Source organism: Seriola aureovittata, chromosome 20 (assembly GCF_021018895.1).
Source record: "Seriola aureovittata isolate HTS-2021-v1 ecotype China chromosome 20, ASM2101889v1, whole genome shotgun sequence".
In the NCBI taxonomy this organism is placed as follows: Eukaryota; Metazoa; Chordata; class Actinopteri; order Carangiformes; family Carangidae; genus Seriola; species Seriola aureovittata.
The window spans coordinates 358,586-378,245 of NC_079383.1; the positions used below are offsets into that span (position 1 = coordinate 358,586).

Consider the following 19,660-nt stretch of genomic DNA (forward strand, 5'->3'; position numbering starts at 1 on the left):
ACACCAATTTTACTATTGGTATATCATCTATGTTATAAACGTATATGTTTATATATCCAGAGGATGTATATATGTGATAATATAGGTGACATATATGTCATATATTCCATTTCTGTATGGGCCCCTCTTATCTCCGACAGGACGTGAACGCAGCATGTGTTCAGACAGCGGAGGCTGAGCAGCAGCAGCATCAGGATGGACAGTTAGCAACTGGTCAACGTCTCTGCGTGAACACAGCGTCCACGTGAAGGACAGGTGAGTAGCACACCGTCGCTCCGTCCCTCTGTGTGTTCTTCATCTCTGTGAGCGAACGTGTCGTCATGTCGCTGAGTGTGTTGCTCGCTAGCAGCGGCAGCAGCGGCAGCAGCGGCGGCAGCAGCGGCAGCGGCCGCTGCAGCGCTACAGGTGCGGACAGGCTGCAGCTGCCGCTCCGCGTCCTTCACCGGAACAAGGTCTCAGTCAGAGAAGGTCACAGGATCCGGATCCTCCCGGTCCACTGACCTGCTGCAGGAGAAGAGGGGTCAGCAATGTAGAACACACCGGCCTTTATTACCCCCCCACCACACACACACACACACACACACACACACACACACACACACACACACACACACACACACACACTGGGCCTGTGTTTTGATGCCACTTTCTAATGAGTTTATACGTTGTAATTTAGTTTTATCAATGTTTAATAAATCCTCTAATAATGCCTGATGATCAGTTATAAGTAATTAATAAGAGCAGCTTTTGGTTTGACAGCTATTCTGTAGAAAGTCTCTGGGTTCCACTTTACAATCAGACAACCCTTGTAAAGAATTTATTAATGTTTTATAATCAGGTTATTAATTCAGTTAACACTTTATAAATCAGAAATAAACTATTATAAACAAGCTATAACCGTTTTCATACATTGATGCAGGATCACTATTTGGCAAGAGCAAGTTAATTATTATTACTCATTAATCTGTTGACTACCATTTAAAACTGGTAAATGAGCTTTATTATAAAGTGTGAAACACATCATCATTATTAATGAGTTACTATAAAGCTCCTTTCACCAGTTATAATTATTAGATAAAACCTAATTAATAACCTAGTTTGGATATTTATAAATCCTTTATAAGCAGATTCTGATTGTCAATAAGTCATTTATTATTGTTAATAAGTCATTAATAGATAATTGTTATAATAATCCAGAGCAGAACGGACTCTGACTGATGACATCATCTTCATGTGTCCAGTTAGTGGTAACCAGTGACGACCTGCTTTATGATTGGTGCTAATTACAACCACAGGGATCAGCTGATGCAGAGTCAGTCTGATCAGGACGTCAAGAACAAGAGCTGATGAATAATCAATGCTCTGCTTGTCCTTCTCTTCCCTCAGTGAAGTCGTCCTCTCAGTGAACCACAGAGTGAGCAGAAGGATGGACTCCATCTCTATGATGGGCAACAGCCGGAGCCCTGTGTTCCTCACTTCCTCCTCCTCCCACTGCCCCTCTCACCACCCCCAGGCCTGCTTCCTGCCCAACGGCACCAAGAACGGCATCAGAGACGCAGGCGCCGCCTGTCAGCCGGCGGTGGCCATCCTGGGCTCCGGTGACTTCGCCAAGTGTCTGACCCTCCGCCTGCTGCGCTCTGGCTTCCATGTGGTGGTAGGCAGCCGCCACCCCAAACTGGCAGCCCAGTCGTTTCCTCATGTGGTGGACGTGACGCACCATGAGGACGCCGTGGGGAAGGCGAGCGTCGTGTTCCTGGCGATCCGCCGTGAGCACTACTCCGTCCTGTGGGACCTCAAACATCTACTGGAAGGTAACAACACAACAACACAACTACACAACTACACAGACACACACTGAGAGCAGGTCACAGGATCCGGATCCTCCCAGTCCACCGAGCTGCTGCAGGAGAGGAGGTTCCTCCCGTCACACTCACTGTACAGTGATTATAGAGGGAGGAGGGAGTGATTTCATCACAGCCTGTGATGAGAGTGAAAACACCTGAACCTGAGCTGCAGGTAAAGTGAGTCTGAGTCACACTGAGGGTCTTCAGTGTTAAAACCTCCGCTGAGCTTCAGATGTGTCTGCTCTCTGACAGTGTAGATCCACTGTGACAGGATGTATAGATATATCAGTATACACAGTGTGTAGGAGAGGACACATGAGGACCAGTGGGGACAGAGTCTGTCAGTGTGGACTCATTAGTTTTCCCTCTGGTTCTTTCTGTGTCTCAGACATTGATGCTAACAGCTGCAGCTCAAACATTTTGTATGAGGTTTAGATTGTATATGTTAATGAATACTGCACTAATGATGCAGTCATCATATAGACAGAGCAACATGAAAGTGATGGTGTAGTTCTGAGTGGTGGCCGTACTGAAGCAGGTCATACATGTGTGATGACGAGCTTTCATTTAAATACACTGACTGTTCATGCAGCAGCAGAGACTCCCTCAGACTCAGAGGTCTAATGTACAGCTGCACTTTAATGTATATTCAATATATTAATCTACAGACTCGTATGTTTCCTACAGGAAAGATCCTGGTGGACGTGAGTAACAACAGGAGGGTGAACCAGTACCCAGAATCCAACGCTGAGTACCTGTCCTCCCTGCTGCCAGACTCCACCGTGGTCAAAGGCTTCAACGTCATCTCTGCCTGGGCCATGCAGCAGAGCTGCCCCAAGGACGCCAGCACACAGGTACACCCACACCTATCACACATACCTGACAACAACAACAACACAAAACAGTAACAACAACAACAACAACAGTAACAGCAACAGTAACAACAACAGTACCAACAACAACAACAACAACAGTAACAACAACAACAACAGTAACAACAACAGTAACAGTAAAAACAAAAACAGTAACAACAACAACAACAACAACAGTAACAACAACAACAACAGTAACAACAACAACAACAACAACAACAACAACAGTAACAACAACAACAACAGTAACAACAACAACAACAGTAACAGTAAAAACAAAAACAGTAACAACAACAACAGTAGTTGCAACAACAACAACAACAGTAACACCAGTAACACCAGTAACAATAACAACAACAGTAACAACAACAACAACAACAACAGTAACAGTAACAGTAACAACAACAGTACCAACAACAACAACAGTAACAACAACAACAACAACAACAGTAACAGTAACAGTAACAGTAACAACAACAGTACCAACAACAACAACAACAGTAACAACAACAACAACAACACAAAACAGTAACAACAACAACAGTAACAGTAACAGTAACAACAACAGTACCAACAACAACAACAGTACCAACAACAATAACAGTAACAACAGTAACAGCAACAACACTAACAACAACAACAACAACAGTAACAGCAACAACAACAGTACCAACAACAACAACAGTAACAGTACCAACAACAACAACAGTAACAGTAACAACAACAGTACCAACAACAACAACAGTACCAACAACAACAACAGTAACAGCAGCAACAGTAACAGCAACAACACTAACAACAACAACAACAACAGTAACAGCAACAACAACAGTAACTACAACAACAACAACTGTGAAGTTATCCCACCTTCTGTTGTAAATTCATAGCGACCTCTTGTGGTAGTAATCCCCCCTATAGGTTATTAAGTTAAGAGATGTATACAATTTGATTACCTGGCGAACAGCACGGTTACTGTTTAGGTGCTAGTTAGCATAGCATGTGTGATTTTGGAATGCTTATGCAAAAATAAACACGTGGAAGACAGTAAACGGATGTCCGAGCTTGAGTGTGACACTGTTTCATCAGTTCAAAACACCCTCTACAGCGGGAGTTATTAGATTAATGTAGTTATTTTAATAAAACCGTACAGTAATCAACACTAAGCCAGCCCTGTGACGGAGAAGTGGAGGTCGGACAGTGTCGACAACAACAAACTACAGCAGACTAGCGTGCGGAAGAGACCTGGCAGAGCGTCCCTGCCGATCGACGATGCCTCGGACTCACATCAAGCCCTCAGCAAAAGTTATCGCTTGGCCTGTGACTGTGCTTGAGTGACTTTCATTGTGACTGTTTAGCGAGATCCTTGCAGTATGTGTGGCGAAGAGGGGCATACCGGACGTTTATACCGCGGTTAGAAGGCCAACATTCAAGAAGGCCGACCCATCAGAGCAGAGGACTCAAGTAAAGAAGACCAAAGCCTGCCCCAAATGCTTGGATCTACATGGGAGGGACAGTCCGTACAATAAAAACTTTCTGTGTCGTAATGACTAATGTAAAAGAGGGGACGCACCTAACAGCAGCCAACCCACACTCTGTCTTCACTCCAATAAGACTAGTCTGGGACAGCAGCCGGGATTTTTAGGGCCCAGACATCTTGAACCCCATCCGGGCGGTTCTGCTCCGTTTCCGGGAGGGGGAGCACGCGGCGGTTGGAGATGTGTCCAAGATGTACAACTCGGTGTGGTTAGAGGATCAAGAGGTGCATGTCCATCGATTCCTGTGGAGGGACTCTCCGGCGGATGACATCGAAGACTACGCCGTGGTACGGGTGAACATGGGCGATTAGCCGGCTGGTTATATATGGAGACCGCCATCGTCATGTCATCGTAGACGACGCCTACGTGGACAACATTCTGGTGTCCCACAATGACCCCCAGAGGCTGAGCGAGATCCTTCAGGGGGTTGAGGCCATCCTTGCATCGTGTTGCCCAACCAGTTACGTGATGAGGACAACATGGCCCTGGGAGTGGGTTACCACGTTGGGGAGGACAAACTTTTCCTCATGGTGGCTGTTAATTTCTCCGCAAGGAAGAAAAAGATGCGCAACGAGCTCGACCTCACCATGGAGGACATAGAGGAGAAGACACCAGATCCCCTTACCCGTCGTATGTTACTGAGTCAGGTGGCCGGGCTTTATGACCCCCTTGCTCTGGCAACGCCCCTGAAATAGAAGGGCGTCATTCTTGTCAGGAGGGCCTTTCAAGAGGCCGGGACATTGACTAAGGATACGTGGGACAATCCACTGTCTGGTGAGCTGCGCGGGAGGGCGATCGAGCTCTTCAAAGAGTATGCCCAGCTGAGTACCATCACTTTCCCCAGAAATATTACACCTTCCGGCTGGTCTGGGTAAACCCTGCCTGATTCACTACAGACCTGAGAGAAAACTGAGGTCCAGGTCCAGCAGCAGCTGCAGGAGGACCAGCCCAGAGTACATCACCTCCAGATACCACCGAAGAAGAAGCTCACCGAGTGTTTTTAAAAGACAGATAAAACCTCATCTCTTCACCTCAACTTCAACCTGCTCTCACTCTCCTGATACAAGATCTAATTCACACTGATGCACTTCTGTAATAATAATAGTGATAATGATAATAATCTTTGTTTTGATCTTATTTGTATTATTATCAAGTGGGTTTAATTTTCCATTTTATCTTTTATTAATTATGACCATGATGATTATCTGTCCTAGTTTTTATGTTAATTTCACTTTCAGCTGCATTTCTTGTATGAACAAATAAAGTTAAATATTATGATTATTTATTTTTACCTGATGAAGCAGCAGTGTGTTTTCAGAAACGCTCTAGAGACTGACATTCATTTAGGGAGGAAATCAAACTGAACGCTTTAGAGGAGAATTATTTTTGTTGTGTACAGAGGGAGAAAACTGTGACTGTCTGAAGGTTTAAAGGGAAATATTCTATATTTTTATCAAACCTTTCCCCCTGTGTGCAGGTGTTCATCTGCAGTGACTCTGTGGAGGCCCGGCAGCAGATCATGGAGCTGGCCCGTCAGCTCAGCTTCCAGCCCGTGGACATGGGGACTCTGTCTTCTTCGCGGGACATTGAGAACATGCCGCTGCAGTTATTTCCTGGCTGGAAGGGCCCCGTCCTCGCGGCCGTGGCCCTCTCCATCTTCTTTTTTGCTTACTCTTTTGTACGAGACATCATCCACCCATACGTGAAATACAAGCAGAGTGACTTCTACAAGATCCCCATAGAGATGGTGAACCGGACTCTGCCCACTGTTGCCATCACCCTCCTGGCTCTGGTGTACCTGGCGGGGCAGCTGGCCGCCGCCCACCAGCTCTACTACGGCACCAAGTACAGGCACTTCCCTCACTGGCTGGAGGGCTGGCTGCAGAGCCGCAAACAGATGGGTCTGCTCAGCTTCTTCCTGGCTGCGGTGCACGTCCTCTACAGCCTCTGTCTGCCCATGAGGAGGTCTGAGCGGTACCTGCTGCTCAACACAGCCTACCAGCAGGTCAGTGGGGCGGAGGGAACGACATGAGGTCCACACAGACGCTCACACATTTCAACTTCCACCACATGAAGCTGAGGAATATGATCAGTGTCAGTATGTTATCCGTTAGAGAGAGTTCAGGCTTCCTCAGTGTCACTTCCTTTAACTTCAACTTTAACAGTCAAAAGAACCTTTCCTTCAATCCATGTATTTATATAAACTGTTATCACCTAAAGTGTCCCAGTGCAATACGTCCTGCATAGAGTCAAAAGACATAAAAGAAAATATATCATGTCATAAAATAAATCATAAATGATGTGAGTAGATGACAACATGAATATATTTTATGGCAGTTAAACTGTCAGCAGAGGGAGACCTTCCAGTAAGTTCAGGTGGACACAGCTTCTTATCGTCACAGGGATGTTGCCAGGTTTGATATTGTTGTACCTGAATGATACTAAAACAAAACCTGCTCTCACAGACTGGATCTGGCATCCCACACTAAAGCGAGGGATGTTGCACATGAGTATCAGGCAGATGGATCTGCTGTTGTTCCAGCACATAACTCTCCCTAAAACCTCAAATCATCATGTTTCCTCTTCTCTTTGTGCACAGGAAGACAGGTTAGCCTGGTTAGCTCCCATGCTACCTGTCTTTATGCTAAGATAGACTAACTACATACACTCTGCAGTAAACTGACCTCATGAGAGCTTCAAGGTGAGTCCAGCTTTATTTGTGAGGTGATAAAAATGTAGTTTGGAACACCATCAGTGTTTCATGTTCCTGAATGAATGTGTTTAACCAGATCTGAGACAGGTCGTATTGTTCAGGCTCGACAGAGCTGAAGCAGCTCACCTGTGTCCCAGCCTTCTCCTGCAGGTGACAGGTGACAGGTGACAGGTGATGACTGTGGTGTCTCCGGTGTGTCTGCAGGTCCACGCTAATGTGGAGAACGCCTGGAACGAGGAGGAGGTGTGGAGGGTGGAGATGTACGTCTCCTTTGGGATCATGAGTCTGGGGCTGCTGTCCCTCCTGGCCATCACCTCCATCCCCTCCGTCCACAGCACGCTCAACTGGAGGGAGTTCAGCTTCATACAGGTACACACACACACACCAGAGGCTGACACTGTCTCACTGTGTACTGCAGCTTGAGTTGAGGTGGACTGAACATCTGACTGAGTTATGACTCTGGCAGGAAGGAGGATGTTTTTGATGCCATCAGCTCCACAGGTTTGTTTAAGAACCTGAACCTCCTCTCAGAGCTGTGTTTCTGCCTGGAACTGCTGAGCATGTTGGCCATGGTGTAGGTGAGGAAATAAAATCTCCACAGGTCACATGATCAGGTTGAAAATCATCTACATTTTCTTTTTTAAGTATAGTTTTTGGGCTTTTATTTGAAAGCAGACAGTAGAGAGACAGGAAATGGGGAGGCAGAGAGAGGGGGAATGACATGCAGTGAAGGGCCGTCCGATGCGGGACTGAAACCGGGGCCGACTGCAGCGAGGACTGTGGCCTCTACACATGGGGCGCCTGCTTAGACCACTACGCCACACGACGCCCCAACATCATCTACATTTTTAAGATCTTAAAGATCTGATCACTAAAGAGTCTGTCATGCAGAGAGCTGATAGAAACTAATGGTCACAGTTTTCATATTGACCTTTAAGGTGTATTGATTGATTTCCAAATGTCAATCATACACTGAGGAACACACAGGAAAACATTCCACCTTAAAAGGCGGTAGCTGCCGGCAGCCTCTGAGCTGCTCAGATGGTTCATCAGTAAAAACATCTTTTCATTCATCCTTCACTCTCTGACAGTTTCTGTATCTGTGATGCTTTTACACAGAAACATGACAGAGTCGTCTGTTACACCTGGACAGAAAGCTAGCTTAGCCTAGTCTCTTAGCTTAGCTACATTTTCATAGCCTAGCCTGTTAGCTTAGCTTCTCTTCTGAACAGGTGTTTCCAATGTGGATTAATTTGCTCAACACAAGTCAGTAAATGAAAACGTAATAATATATATATATATATATATATATATATAATATATATATATATCATACACCTTACACCTTAATATATACCTGCATAGTCTTAATTCATATACATCCTAATGTTCATATAGCTTAGTGAACCTGTTCATACAGTCAGTCTGACATCTGATCATGTGATCACTGTTCAGCAACAGTGGTTACATAACCATAGAAACAAGCCACAACTTAACTGTCCCTGTGCATGCATGCACGCACGTCATAGGTGTGTTCTGGAACAAATGGCACTACACCTCTGGTGTTAGCGAGTGCTCAAATCTGCAATAACTAACCTGTACTTGTTTTTAGAACAGCAGCAGACACCTGTCCCCTACATCTCTCCCTTCACACCCCCCTGTACCTGTCCTGTTTGCCCTTGGGAGGGACACCTCAGAGATATAACAGTAAACAGTGTCTCATGGGAATGCAGCAGTGTAGCTGGAGTTGTGTGTCTGACCTGCTCCCTGTCTTTACTCCAGTCCACTCTGGGCTACATCGCCCTGCTCATCGCCACCCTCCACGGCCTGCTGTTCGGCTGGAAGCGAGCCTTCGAGGAGGAGGCCTACCGTTTCTACCTGCCCCCCAGCTTCGTGGTGGCCCTGGCCCTGCCCGTGTGCGTCATCCTGGGCAAAGTGCTGATGCTTCTCCCCTGTGTCGCCCGCAAGCTCCATCGGATCCGGCGGGGCCAGGACAGCAGTCAGTACCGCTGCCAGCGCCTGGAGCCGGTGGGCTCGGCCGCCCACGTCTCACCTGAGAGAGTCACCATCATGTGATTGTCATGTGATCTGTCTTCACTGGGACGTCCACATACTCAGCCATGAGCCATGCTGTTTATTAAAGCTAATGAAGACTTGTCACTGAAAGGACAAATGACTGTTTGTTCTTGTGAACAGTGTCTGTCTCATGTCACCTGTCCACCTGTCCACCTGTGTATCGACTCCTCACTGTAACTATGACCTGCTGTTATGTCACAGCTGTTGGCCCAGACTGAGTTTGGACACATCATATATCACATACACATGTCAAACTGAATATTATTGTCAATATGCTCCAAATAATTTACCAATAATTCATCAATACTTTGCTCTGACAGACATTACTCTGAGTGTTGCTTATTACTTTACAGAAATCATTTTTTATTCCACTCAGCTTGTAAAAACAGGAGGATAACTGTCTGAGAGAATAACTCCTGTGATGTCATAGTGATGTCACAGAGGGTGGAGACTACAGATTTATGTGCAACAGAAAACCTGGGGAATAGACCATATTCACACGGCGGCCATTTTCCTCTGACGTCACACTGAGGGCGGGAAATCTTGAACACTTTAATGTCTTTGAATGAATCCTGTGAGTCGTCGTCGTTTACTTCACCTTCTTTTGACCACATTGATTAATGGACAGATGAGTTCTCCAGGTGCTAAAGTTGAAGACAGGCCCACACTGGAAACACTGGAAGCTAATGCAAGGCTAGCAAACAGGACGTTTACAATTAACATAAATGTCAGAGTTAGCGCTTCTAAAGTTGTCAGATGACACATGAATCCACTGGTTAAACATGAACTAATGTTGTGTGGTTTCATAATCAACCTGCATCAATGATACAGTCACATGACAGAGGAGCATCACTGCTAACTTCACCAGGTGAAGAGCTAGCAGGGCGGCTAATGCTACATGGCTAGCTTGATTCCATCCAGTGTTTCACTTCCAGACTGAACTAAACGTGTCTGAGCTCTGTGTTGATGTTTCAGAATGAATTCATTTCTCTCGTCTTGTATCACACAGCTCTGTCAAACAGTAATGCTAGCTAAGAAGTGGTATGCTAATGTTAGCTGTAGCTAATGGTTTATCAAATATGTGGTTTTACCTTGAGATATGAGTCGACGTCTCTTCAGGTTTCTGTTGCTCATCGATCGAACAGAAACAATCAGTCAGAATCTCTGTTGATGTGACGTCAGGTGAACGTGGTCTCGTGATGAAAAGATGCTGCTGAGTAGTTTGTGAGCTGACGTTTTGTCTGTTGATTCTGCAGTTTGACGGTGTTGTTATGTTTTCTGTCATGTGACTGTCCCAGTGAACACTGTATCTGATGGGTGACAGGGAGCGAAGCTGTTGTTAAAAATCAATTAGTTTGTCTCAGTAAACACAGTCACATGACCCGGTCCTCCTCAGTGTGTTAGATGTGTGTGAATCTCCATCAGCTCGGCAGGGTGTAACATCTGGGCTGATGTGAGTCCGTTCAACGTGACCTGTCGTCTTCATTATGTGACAGAGATGCTGCTGTTTCCTGATCAGTGAACATTTAATTCTCTGTAACGAGTTCAGCAGTGAAGCTCTTTGTGTTTCTCTGGTCGTCACCATGTGCAACTGTGACAGGAAATAAAGATGTGTCAGAGCCGCGGCTGTAACACAGCAGCAGATATCTAACAGTGTGTTCACTGCTCTGCGTCCTGCTGATTGGTCACGTCACGTGATCCTGGTCTGATGAAATCCAGTCTAGTTCTGACTGCAGGTCAGAGACGGTGAGGAGACGTCAACTTCAAGAGGTCAGCAACAATCATGAAGGTGAGAGACAGAAGTATTATTATTATTATTATTATTATTATTATTATTATTACTAATGAGCTACTGGACACCTGGTAAAGTATCTGTCAATCTATCAATCTATCCATGTATCTATCTATCTATCCATCTATCTATCCATCTATATCTATCCATCCATCTATCCATGTATCCATCAGTCTGCAGACAGGATGCTGGTGCAGTGGAGGTGATGGTGCTGTTGTGTCATCAGGGGAATACCAGATCACAAAACACCTTAATTTAATATTTTCCTTAAAGTCTGAGTTAAAGTTTCCTTAATATAAAAACAGTTGCACAAAACACCTTAAGTCTCCTGAAGGTTTCCTTAAAATGTTCACTGAAGTATTTCAGGTTTTCCCTTATCTTAGTCTTAAACTTCAGGAATCACTTCAAGTCAGTTAAATTGTTAAACAAAAGACCTTAGTGACTAAAGTTCACCTGGTGAAGTTCCTGTTAAATCAACAGGATGAGATCACAGGTGTCACAAGTGCTAATGGCAGCAAATCGACTGTCTCCATGGAAACAGCAGAATTTTACTGCTGTAAAATGTCTTTTGCTGCTGTAAATACCTTAACTTTTAAGAGATTCTGTGCGACACCCTTAAGTAACTCCCTGAGCTAGGGAGAAATTAAACCTTAAGTGTGAGATTTAAGTAGAAAACTTAAGGTGTTTTGGTCTCCATGTCCATCAAATCTTCTCATGCTCTCATTCTTACAGCAGCAGCGACCTCTGCTGCAGTGTGTGTGTGTGTGTGTGCCTTTATTAGGAACACCGGTACACCTGCTTATTCATGCAATTATCCAATCAACCAATCATGAGGCAGCAGCAGATCCAGGTGAAGAGCTTCAGTTAATGAAGAGTCATGTGACTCAGAGACTTGGAGCTCAGGAGGTTGGTGTGATGATCATGTCCACACAAAGCAGTCTCACCTGGTGGGTCCATGAAGAACTGTCCAGTGTTACTGAGGTGTTCCTAATAAAGTGATCACTGAGTGTCATGTTCCCTCCCTCAGGCACTAAACCAGCCAATAACAGGCCTCCAGACCCTGACGTGTCATGGTGGCCCTCCATGTTCAGACAGGTGTCAGATCAGGTCAGTCAGGTGACCAGCAGGTCGATGCCACAACAAAGATGGAGGACACAAACTCACCAGTAAACATTTAAATCAAGTGTTTACTGGTGAGGTCAAACAAACAAACAAACAAACAAACTGTTGAATATGCATGAAGCCTGTTCTTGCAGACACAATGTGAGGACGAACACGTGTAGTATAAAAATAATTTTAATGAAAACACTTAAATCTCATTTTACAATCATTATGGAAAATAAAACGTTTCACATTTGGAGTTTATAATTTAAGAAACACGAGGTTAAAACAGAGTCAGAGCTTTCACAGTGACACTGTCTCCTACAGGAACGATCCACTCTGTTTCCATGACGGTAAAACTTTAAAGTAAAACTGAGAATAAAGAGGATTTGACCTGAAGCAGTGACGAGACTCAACGACAGACATTTTAAAGACAGTGATAAAACAGCTGCAGAGACTGTCACACACACTGTCACACACACACTGCAACACACACTGTCACACACACTGTCACACACACTGTCACACACACACTGTCACACACACTGTCTCACACACACTGTCACACACACTGCCACACACACTGCCACACACACTGTCACACACACTGTCACACACACTGTCACACACACTGTCACACACACTGTCTCACACACTGCCACACACACACTGTCACACACACTGCAACAGGTTTAACAGACTGTTCACTGTGTGAATATAAAACCAAACAGCCCTTAAATGTTCATCCAGTTTCACTCTGCTGAGGCTCATTCTGATCAACATATGGATCAGGGTTATGGACACAACATTTATTTTTTAATCATTCAGAAAAAAAAGGTGAATTGAACTCTGATTAAACTTTAGACTTTTTTTTCCAGAATTATTAAAAATAAATTGAGGTGAGCTGCCCCTGCTCCGTCCTCCTCAGTGTGACCAGGGTAACAGACCCGGAGACCTCAGTCCTCTGCTCCGTCCTGAGCAGCTGATGTACCGACTAGAAGATGCAACATGTCCGGCTGCCGGTGCGTGTTCCCCGGCTGCACTGATTCAAGTCTCGGCCTCAGCTGCTCCAGTTGAGGCAGCAGCTCCTTGGCGCTGGGTCTGCAGCGGGCCTCTCCGCTCCAGCACCGGCTCAGCAGAGTCCTGCACAGCCGGCCCTGCTCCGACCCGAACCACGGGTGTTCCTGGACCGACGGCCGCAGGTTGTGCGCCACCACGGCGTAAAGCACGTGCTGCCGGTCTCCGGTGTAGGGCTGGTCCCTGGTGATCAGCTGCCACACCGTGATCCCGAAGGAGAAGATGTCCGCTTTAGGAGACACCCCCTCGCCCTTCAGCAGCTCCGGGGCTCGGTGCGTGTACGTGCCGCCGACGTGGCTCAAGTGGGGGCTGATGGCGCTCGGCTCAGACCCGCGGTCCAGTTTCACAGAACAACCGAAGTCCACGATCTTGCAGACGTCCTGAGCGGACACGAGCACGTTGGCCGGTTTAATGTCCAGGTGAACGACGCCGTGGGAGTGAAGGAACCGGAGCCCGCGGAGGATGTCGGTGGAGTACCTGAACCACCGGTCCCCCCCCAGCTGCTCCGCGCCGCCGTAGATGATCTGCTGCAGGTCTCGGGTCCCGACGAACTCCATCAGGATCGTCCCGATGCTGCTCTCATCTCCACGGTCCGCGGGCACGCAGGTGGTGGCCGCGATGACGCGCACGATGTTCTGGTGTCTCAGGTGCGCCGCGTTCAGCTCGGCCCAGAAGCTCTGGCGGGAAGCCAGCTGGTTCTTCGTGCACTTCTTCACCCGCTTCAGCGCCACGGTCTCCCCGAGGTACTCTGCCCGGTACACGGAGCCGAACCCGCCGGAGCCCACCGGCTGCACGGACCGCAGCTCCTTCCACAGGATGACGGAGGACCAGAGCCGGCTGCCCACCCTGCCGTGGAGCCGCTGAGCAGGGACCTGCAGGGTGGAGCCGTGCGGGTGTTTGGTCAGCGGGCTGCTGCACGTCCCGATGTCCAGGGAGGGGTAGAGGTCTCTGGGCAGCAGGCGGGTCACAGGGATCGGGGAAGGCATCGTGCATGGTGGAGACTGAACGAAGAGCAGAGCTTTTCAACACACACACACACACACACACACACACACACACACACACACACACACACACACACACACACACCACACACACACACCGCCGCCTGCTGGTGTGGAGGATGAACTGTTCTCTGTTTGGGTTCAGCGGGTTCACCCCGTTGGTTCAACACGGTTTACTCTATCTGCCGCAGGGGACGATGGGTAATCTGAGCCTCTCTCTGCTTTGTGAAGAACAATAATATTTGTGTGTTAAAAAGTAACTCCCGCCCTCAGCCAATCAGCTGCTTCCCGCTCAGTGAGGCAGGTTTAACATGAGGATGAGGAGGAGTCTTTAACAACCAGTTACTCACTGTAACTCTATTCACCTGGCTGAGAAAACTGCACATGGACAGTTATTGATCAGACTTATTGATCAGACAAACTTATTGATCATGTGCTGGTTGGTTCATCGTCTCATCTCTGAGTTATTTGTCCTCTGACACTAACACTAACACACCCCCCCCCCCCAGTCCACCTCAGTAAAGACATTTATCTCTGCTCATGTATCAGTCATGTGTATATTAGAGGAGACCAGGTCAGCTGTAACACCTCCGGTTCCTTCAATCAGGAGTAAGTTAAATCACCTGATGTACCTGCTCAGGTTAGTCCTGAACACACCTGTGAGAAAGCAGCATCATGTGACAGACTCAAGTTGAGGTAAGAAAGTTTTTTACTGTATTTATTTGTGTGTCAGCTGCTCACACTCTAATCATCTTTACTGTGAGTCTGTACATGTGGTTCATGCTACTTCTCACTGCTAATGTGTTGCTGCTAGGCGGGTTAGATGTAACAACACACACACACACACACACACACACACACTGTTAAAAAGTCAGTGTTGAATAAAATCTTTAAATATCATGTGAATGTCACACGTCACCTCAGTGTGTCACAGCAGGACAATGAGCTGATGTCACGTCTCTCTCCGTGTGTGTGACACTGACGCTCACACGTGTTTTAATAACACACACATGAAACTAGTTTGTATTTGATTTGAACAAACTGGATTCAAACAGAAATGTCAAAGAAGTTACAACCTTCCTGCTCCGCCCTCATGCTGTGATCTTTGATAATGTCACATGTTGTTTTTGAAAATGTTTACCTTTTGAAATATGTTCATCTTTTGAAAAAATGTCAAAATAGTGACAAGATGAAGAAGATGATGATGATGATGATGATTGGTCATGTTACCTTGTGCTGAGTGAAGCCTGAGGAGAAACAACAACAAACACTGATTTAACTGTATTGATCTGTTAGGACCTTCAGTTGTACAGTGGCATCTCTAGAGTCTGTTGCTCCTTCAGGCTTCATCAGCTTTATGTAAAGGGGCCTTGGACTCTAGAGTCATAGCAGAACCATAACAAAGAATTAATCTGGAAAAGAAAGATAAATGTGGAAATATAAAGAAATATAAATGAATAAGAAAAATATTTTTGCACCTATTTGCAATGGAATAGATAAAAGCATTTTTCTTATTCTTCTGTATTTACAAATTCTAAATGTACTTATTTATTCCTGGTTATATTTGTAGAGTATATATTGTGAGTGTGTGTCAGTGACGAGGGTGAGGATGTGAATGTAAAGACACGTGACACAGTGTAATGAAGGAGCAGACAGCTGTTGGATCCTTCTCTTATGTTTATTAAACTTTCATTACATTGTGTAAAAACACTGGAGTTGACGACTGCAGCTCTTCTCTCTCATAGCAGCAAAGGTATGTAAATCAGATCAGGTTACTCTGCCAGACAATAAATAATCTGCCTCTTTGGATGATGTCAATGTTTAAAAAACAACGGATAAAAGCTGCAGCATTAATTTTTATTTTACACAACCTATAAACATATACATATATATTTACTTATATATATGTTTATGTGAAATACTTTGCCTATATTTATAAAAATACAACAGTAGTTTGTAAAATAGATTTGAAGTAAAATATTGAGAGTTATCAATGAGTCCATCATTGTCACAGGATGGCATTATTGAAATGCAGCGGATAACAAAACCAACATGGCTGGAATGCAGTTCGTCTCTGAACTTCCTCAGCTCGTTTCCATGGCGATGCACCGAGTCGCGTTCCTCGGCATCAGCACCGATGTCTTCGCCTCTACAGAGAGAGACCTCCCACCACGACTCAGTGTCCACATATCAAAACACACAGGTGGGGGGGGGGGGGGGGGGGCAGTACAGGCAAGTCTGTTAAAAGACTACAAAAGTCACAGTACAATAAAATATATGTAGCTATATAGTACAACCAGGCACACACATGCCAACTGTTCAGCTAAACTGGATGCTTTGTTTGTACAAATGATACATTTCAAAACTAGAAAAGAGGTCTGTAGCACCTTCAGGAGCTTTAGAAGGATGTTAGCAGCTTGATCCAATACCAAAATATATTGCAGTATTGCAGTGTTTCTTACATACACATTCAATAAAGTTCACTGGTACCAATGAAGCTTATAAAAAAGGTTTGACGTGATTTGCTGAAGGTCTGTGCCTCTCACCGAAGAGCTTCTCCTTCCTCTCTGGGACACACTCGGTCTCAGTCCGGGACAGGTTTATAATGATGGACTTGATGTGACCCCAGACTCTGGATCTGACGGAACAGGGTCGGGGCCACATGTGACAAAAATTATGTTTTTAAAAATCATGACTTTAAACTCAAAATCTTTCTAAGAAAAGTCTGAATTCTAAAAACAAGTGTTTTCACAGTGGCCCTAATCCTCTTCTGTAGAATCTGGATCTACATGTCCAATGTTAAGAGTTTCTTTTTTGATCCACAGTTTGTTGTTTGAACTCTCTGGGTTCTGTCACGGTCCACAGTCGTCATACGTTCAGATGAAACTGACTGTACACTCTGTGTCCATGCAACAGCTCTCAGACAGAAACCACCAAGAAATCAAGTAATATTTTATCATCATGTCACACTGAGGTCAAAGGTCGACTGAAGAGGACACAATCACTGTGGGAGTTAATGAACATGTGTCTGGTTTGTCTTAATAATGGAACAACCCATGACAAGATGTCGTCATTAAGTGCTATAGAACTGTCCATTGAAGCTTCATGTCTGTGCTCTCAGTCTCCTCCTGTAAACATCTGTTTAAACATCTGTTTACAGGTCTGATAAAAGGCCCCTCAGTGAGACACACAGAACACTTGTGCAAGTAAAGCAAAAATGACACTTTGATAGGAAAACACTGTCAAAATTGTACCTGTAAAAATAAACATTTATATTGTATTTACATGTTATTGTTCTCTGAAAGAGCTAAATATATAATCTATACTGTAATAAAGGTTTTAAACAAAAGTATTGTAGGAAATGAAGGCATTCAATTTACAAAAAGTGCTATTATTACTATATATATATACATATATATACATACATGTATGTGTCTGCTGTGTCTATATATGTGTGTTTGTGTGTGTGTGTGTCCATGTGTTTTTGTTTTGTGTGTGTTTGTGTGTGTGTATGTATGTATATCTATATATATATATATATATATATATATATATATATATGAGAGAGAGAGAGACAGAGAGAGAGAGGTTTGCTAAGACAACAAACCTTCACAAGATACAAAGTTCATAAATGCTTTGAAACATTCAACTCTACATTTCACACAAAGACATCGTCTCATCACGTCTCATCACGTCCCGTCGTTCAGGAGACAGACAGGGGAACTGAACACGTGTAGTTGATGGTTATTTTTACATCCCGGAGCACAAGAACAACATGAGTGTGTGAGGTAAATGATAACACTATCAGGTTAAATATGCATCAAACATCTCATGTAACTACGATGCACCGTCTGCTAACTGCTGTGGTGGTTTTTGAAACCTGCGACGTTCACATTTCTAGTGTCTGTGGAACATGTAGATGAAGTGTGAAATCTTTGCTGTGTGGAACGTGAGCTGACACGACCTCTGTGACCTTTCATCCTTCATGTTGTTGTAGAGCTGGGTGTCGACTGAAACGTGTCAATATGATAAAACAATATCTTGTAAACCTAGTTATTCTACTTAAATATTTGTTTTAACTAACTAAAGGTCAGTGGTTCTCAACCTGTGGGCTGTGACCCACTGGTGGGGCAACAAATCATCCGTATCTGGTATTAAGACTCGTCACTGTGATAAACCAATGACAGGAACTGGACCTCATCATGTACTTGTTTACTACCGCAGCCTTAACAGATCACATCCATGCGAAAGACTGGAGCATTAAAATGAATAGCTGGTTAACAACAGGAAGACTAACACAGGCTCCACATGCAGCTGCTACAATGGTTAGAAATATTTATATTTTTCCATGTCTGTGTCATATTCAGATTCAGACTGGACATAAGCTGTGTCTCAGTTCAGGGTCTCATCCTTCAGAGGATGTGTCTGAAGACTGGCTGCATCACAGCGACCAGACTGTCCCATATCAGACTCCTTCAGATGTGTCCTTCTTTTCCTGGACAACCAAGGCTCCAACTGGTGGATCCATCTTGGTCCAACATAACCCAAGATTCACTGCGCACCCGTAATGCAAGCGAACAACACCGACAGAGAGTCTGAGGATCACACTGTTAAATGTCAGTATTGTGTTTCAGCTCAGTTCAACAGTTAACGGGACAACCGAACAAGAGACTGAAAACAAAACGGTTTTGTGAATAAAAGGTACATGTCGAGGTTTAGCAACAGGAGCCGCGCTTTGTGATGCAACGGTAATGGCGGGAACAGCTGGTGACGCAGACCGTAAATCCTCCGTAGGCCGGACCATCTAATTTCAGTTCGGTCCTGTGAAAGCTGCGGCTCCTGAACTGGGACACAGCTACAGAGACTACAGTGAAGGTGAAGCTTTCACCTTCATGTGATGGTGCTGATATGGTGTTTTCTCTGTCTGTTTTTGCTGGGAAACACGTTATACGTGAAAAACAGGAGACGGTTACGTGACGCAGCCGCGACGCAGCGTGACGTGTGTCACGCAGGCAGTGAGTCGCTCTGACCTATTAACATGGCGCCGAAATGAAACAAGACATGAGCTGAAGGAGCAGTTTGTTCAGCTTCTCTGTTGATGTACACCTTTGAACCAGCACCTCACTACAACAGGTGAGAGCTTTCCCTCCATTTTAATCACAAGTTTGATTTAACACATTGTATGTGCTACACACGTCTCAGCCGATGCCCAGCCCCGCTAATCTAGCTAGCACGATTGTTAGCACGATGCTAACTGTATAAGAAAGGAGACTCCAGTCATTAGCCCATGGTTAACAACAAACACAGGAACTGGAACAGGACTGAAAACGGAGCCTCTGTGTTCTCCATGTTTCTCCATGATCTACACAACAGACTTAAATGTTTGTGATCTCAGGTTTTAGAAACTGTGCGTGAGCAGTGATGTGTGCAGAGCTGACGTCACAAAGTAGGGTGACCTCAGACTAAGCAACAGGTAATGAGCAACAGCAGCTGTAGATAATCTTCAATGCAACACTACAGCTGGTAGAAAATCTAAATACAGTCAATAGAGGTAATGGCAGTTGCTAATGACAAAGCAATGCATCAGTGCTAACTGTAGTTTACTGTTTGATTCTGTTAGCTGAACCTTTCCACTTCATAAACATG

At 45.1% G+C, this 19,660-nt stretch overlaps 2 protein-coding genes across 2 annotated transcripts; one reads left to right on the forward strand and one right to left on the reverse strand.

Moving 5' to 3' along the window:
- Window positions 1-131: 131 nt before the first annotated feature.
- On the forward strand, window positions 132-10,686 carry steap2 (STEAP family member 2, metalloreductase). The gene is made up of 6 exons (XM_056363987.1): window positions 132-255; window positions 1,387-1,811; window positions 2,532-2,698; window positions 5,729-6,256; window positions 7,169-7,333; window positions 8,747-10,686. The coding sequence occupies exons 2-6, from the start codon at window positions 1,427-1,429 to the stop codon at window positions 9,038-9,040; spliced, it is 1,539 nt and encodes a 512-aa protein (XP_056219962.1). The 5' UTR covers window positions 132-255; window positions 1,387-1,426; the 3' UTR covers window positions 9,041-10,686.
- Window positions 10,687-12,110: 1,424 nt separating this feature from the next.
- mos (v-mos Moloney murine sarcoma viral oncogene homolog) lies at window positions 12,111-14,093 on the reverse strand. The gene has a single exon (XM_056363990.1). The coding sequence runs from the start codon at window positions 13,994-13,996 to the stop codon at window positions 12,890-12,892; it is 1,107 nt and encodes a 368-aa protein (XP_056219965.1). The 5' UTR covers window positions 13,997-14,093; the 3' UTR covers window positions 12,111-12,889.
- Between the last annotated feature and the right edge of the window lie 5,567 nt (window positions 14,094-19,660).

What these genes read in the sequence shown, in the direction of transcription:
- mos (XM_056363990.1), bottom strand. Translation starts at nt 13,996, where the DNA reads ATGCCTTCCCCGATCCCTGTGACCCGCCTGCTGCCCAGAGACCTCTAC.
- steap2 (XM_056363987.1), top strand. Translation starts at nt 1,427, where the DNA reads ATGGACTCCATCTCTATGATGGGCAACAGCCGGAGCCCTGTGTTCCTC. An exon ending in TCAACACAGCCTACCAGCAG is followed by an intron (nt 6,257 to 7,168) that starts GTCAGTGGGGCG and finishes GTGTGTCTGCAG; the next exon opens with GTCCACGCTAATGTGGAGAA. An exon ending in GGGAGTTCAGCTTCATACAG is followed by an intron (nt 7,334 to 8,746) that starts GTACACACACAC and finishes TCTTTACTCCAG; the next exon opens with TCCACTCTGGGCTACATCGC.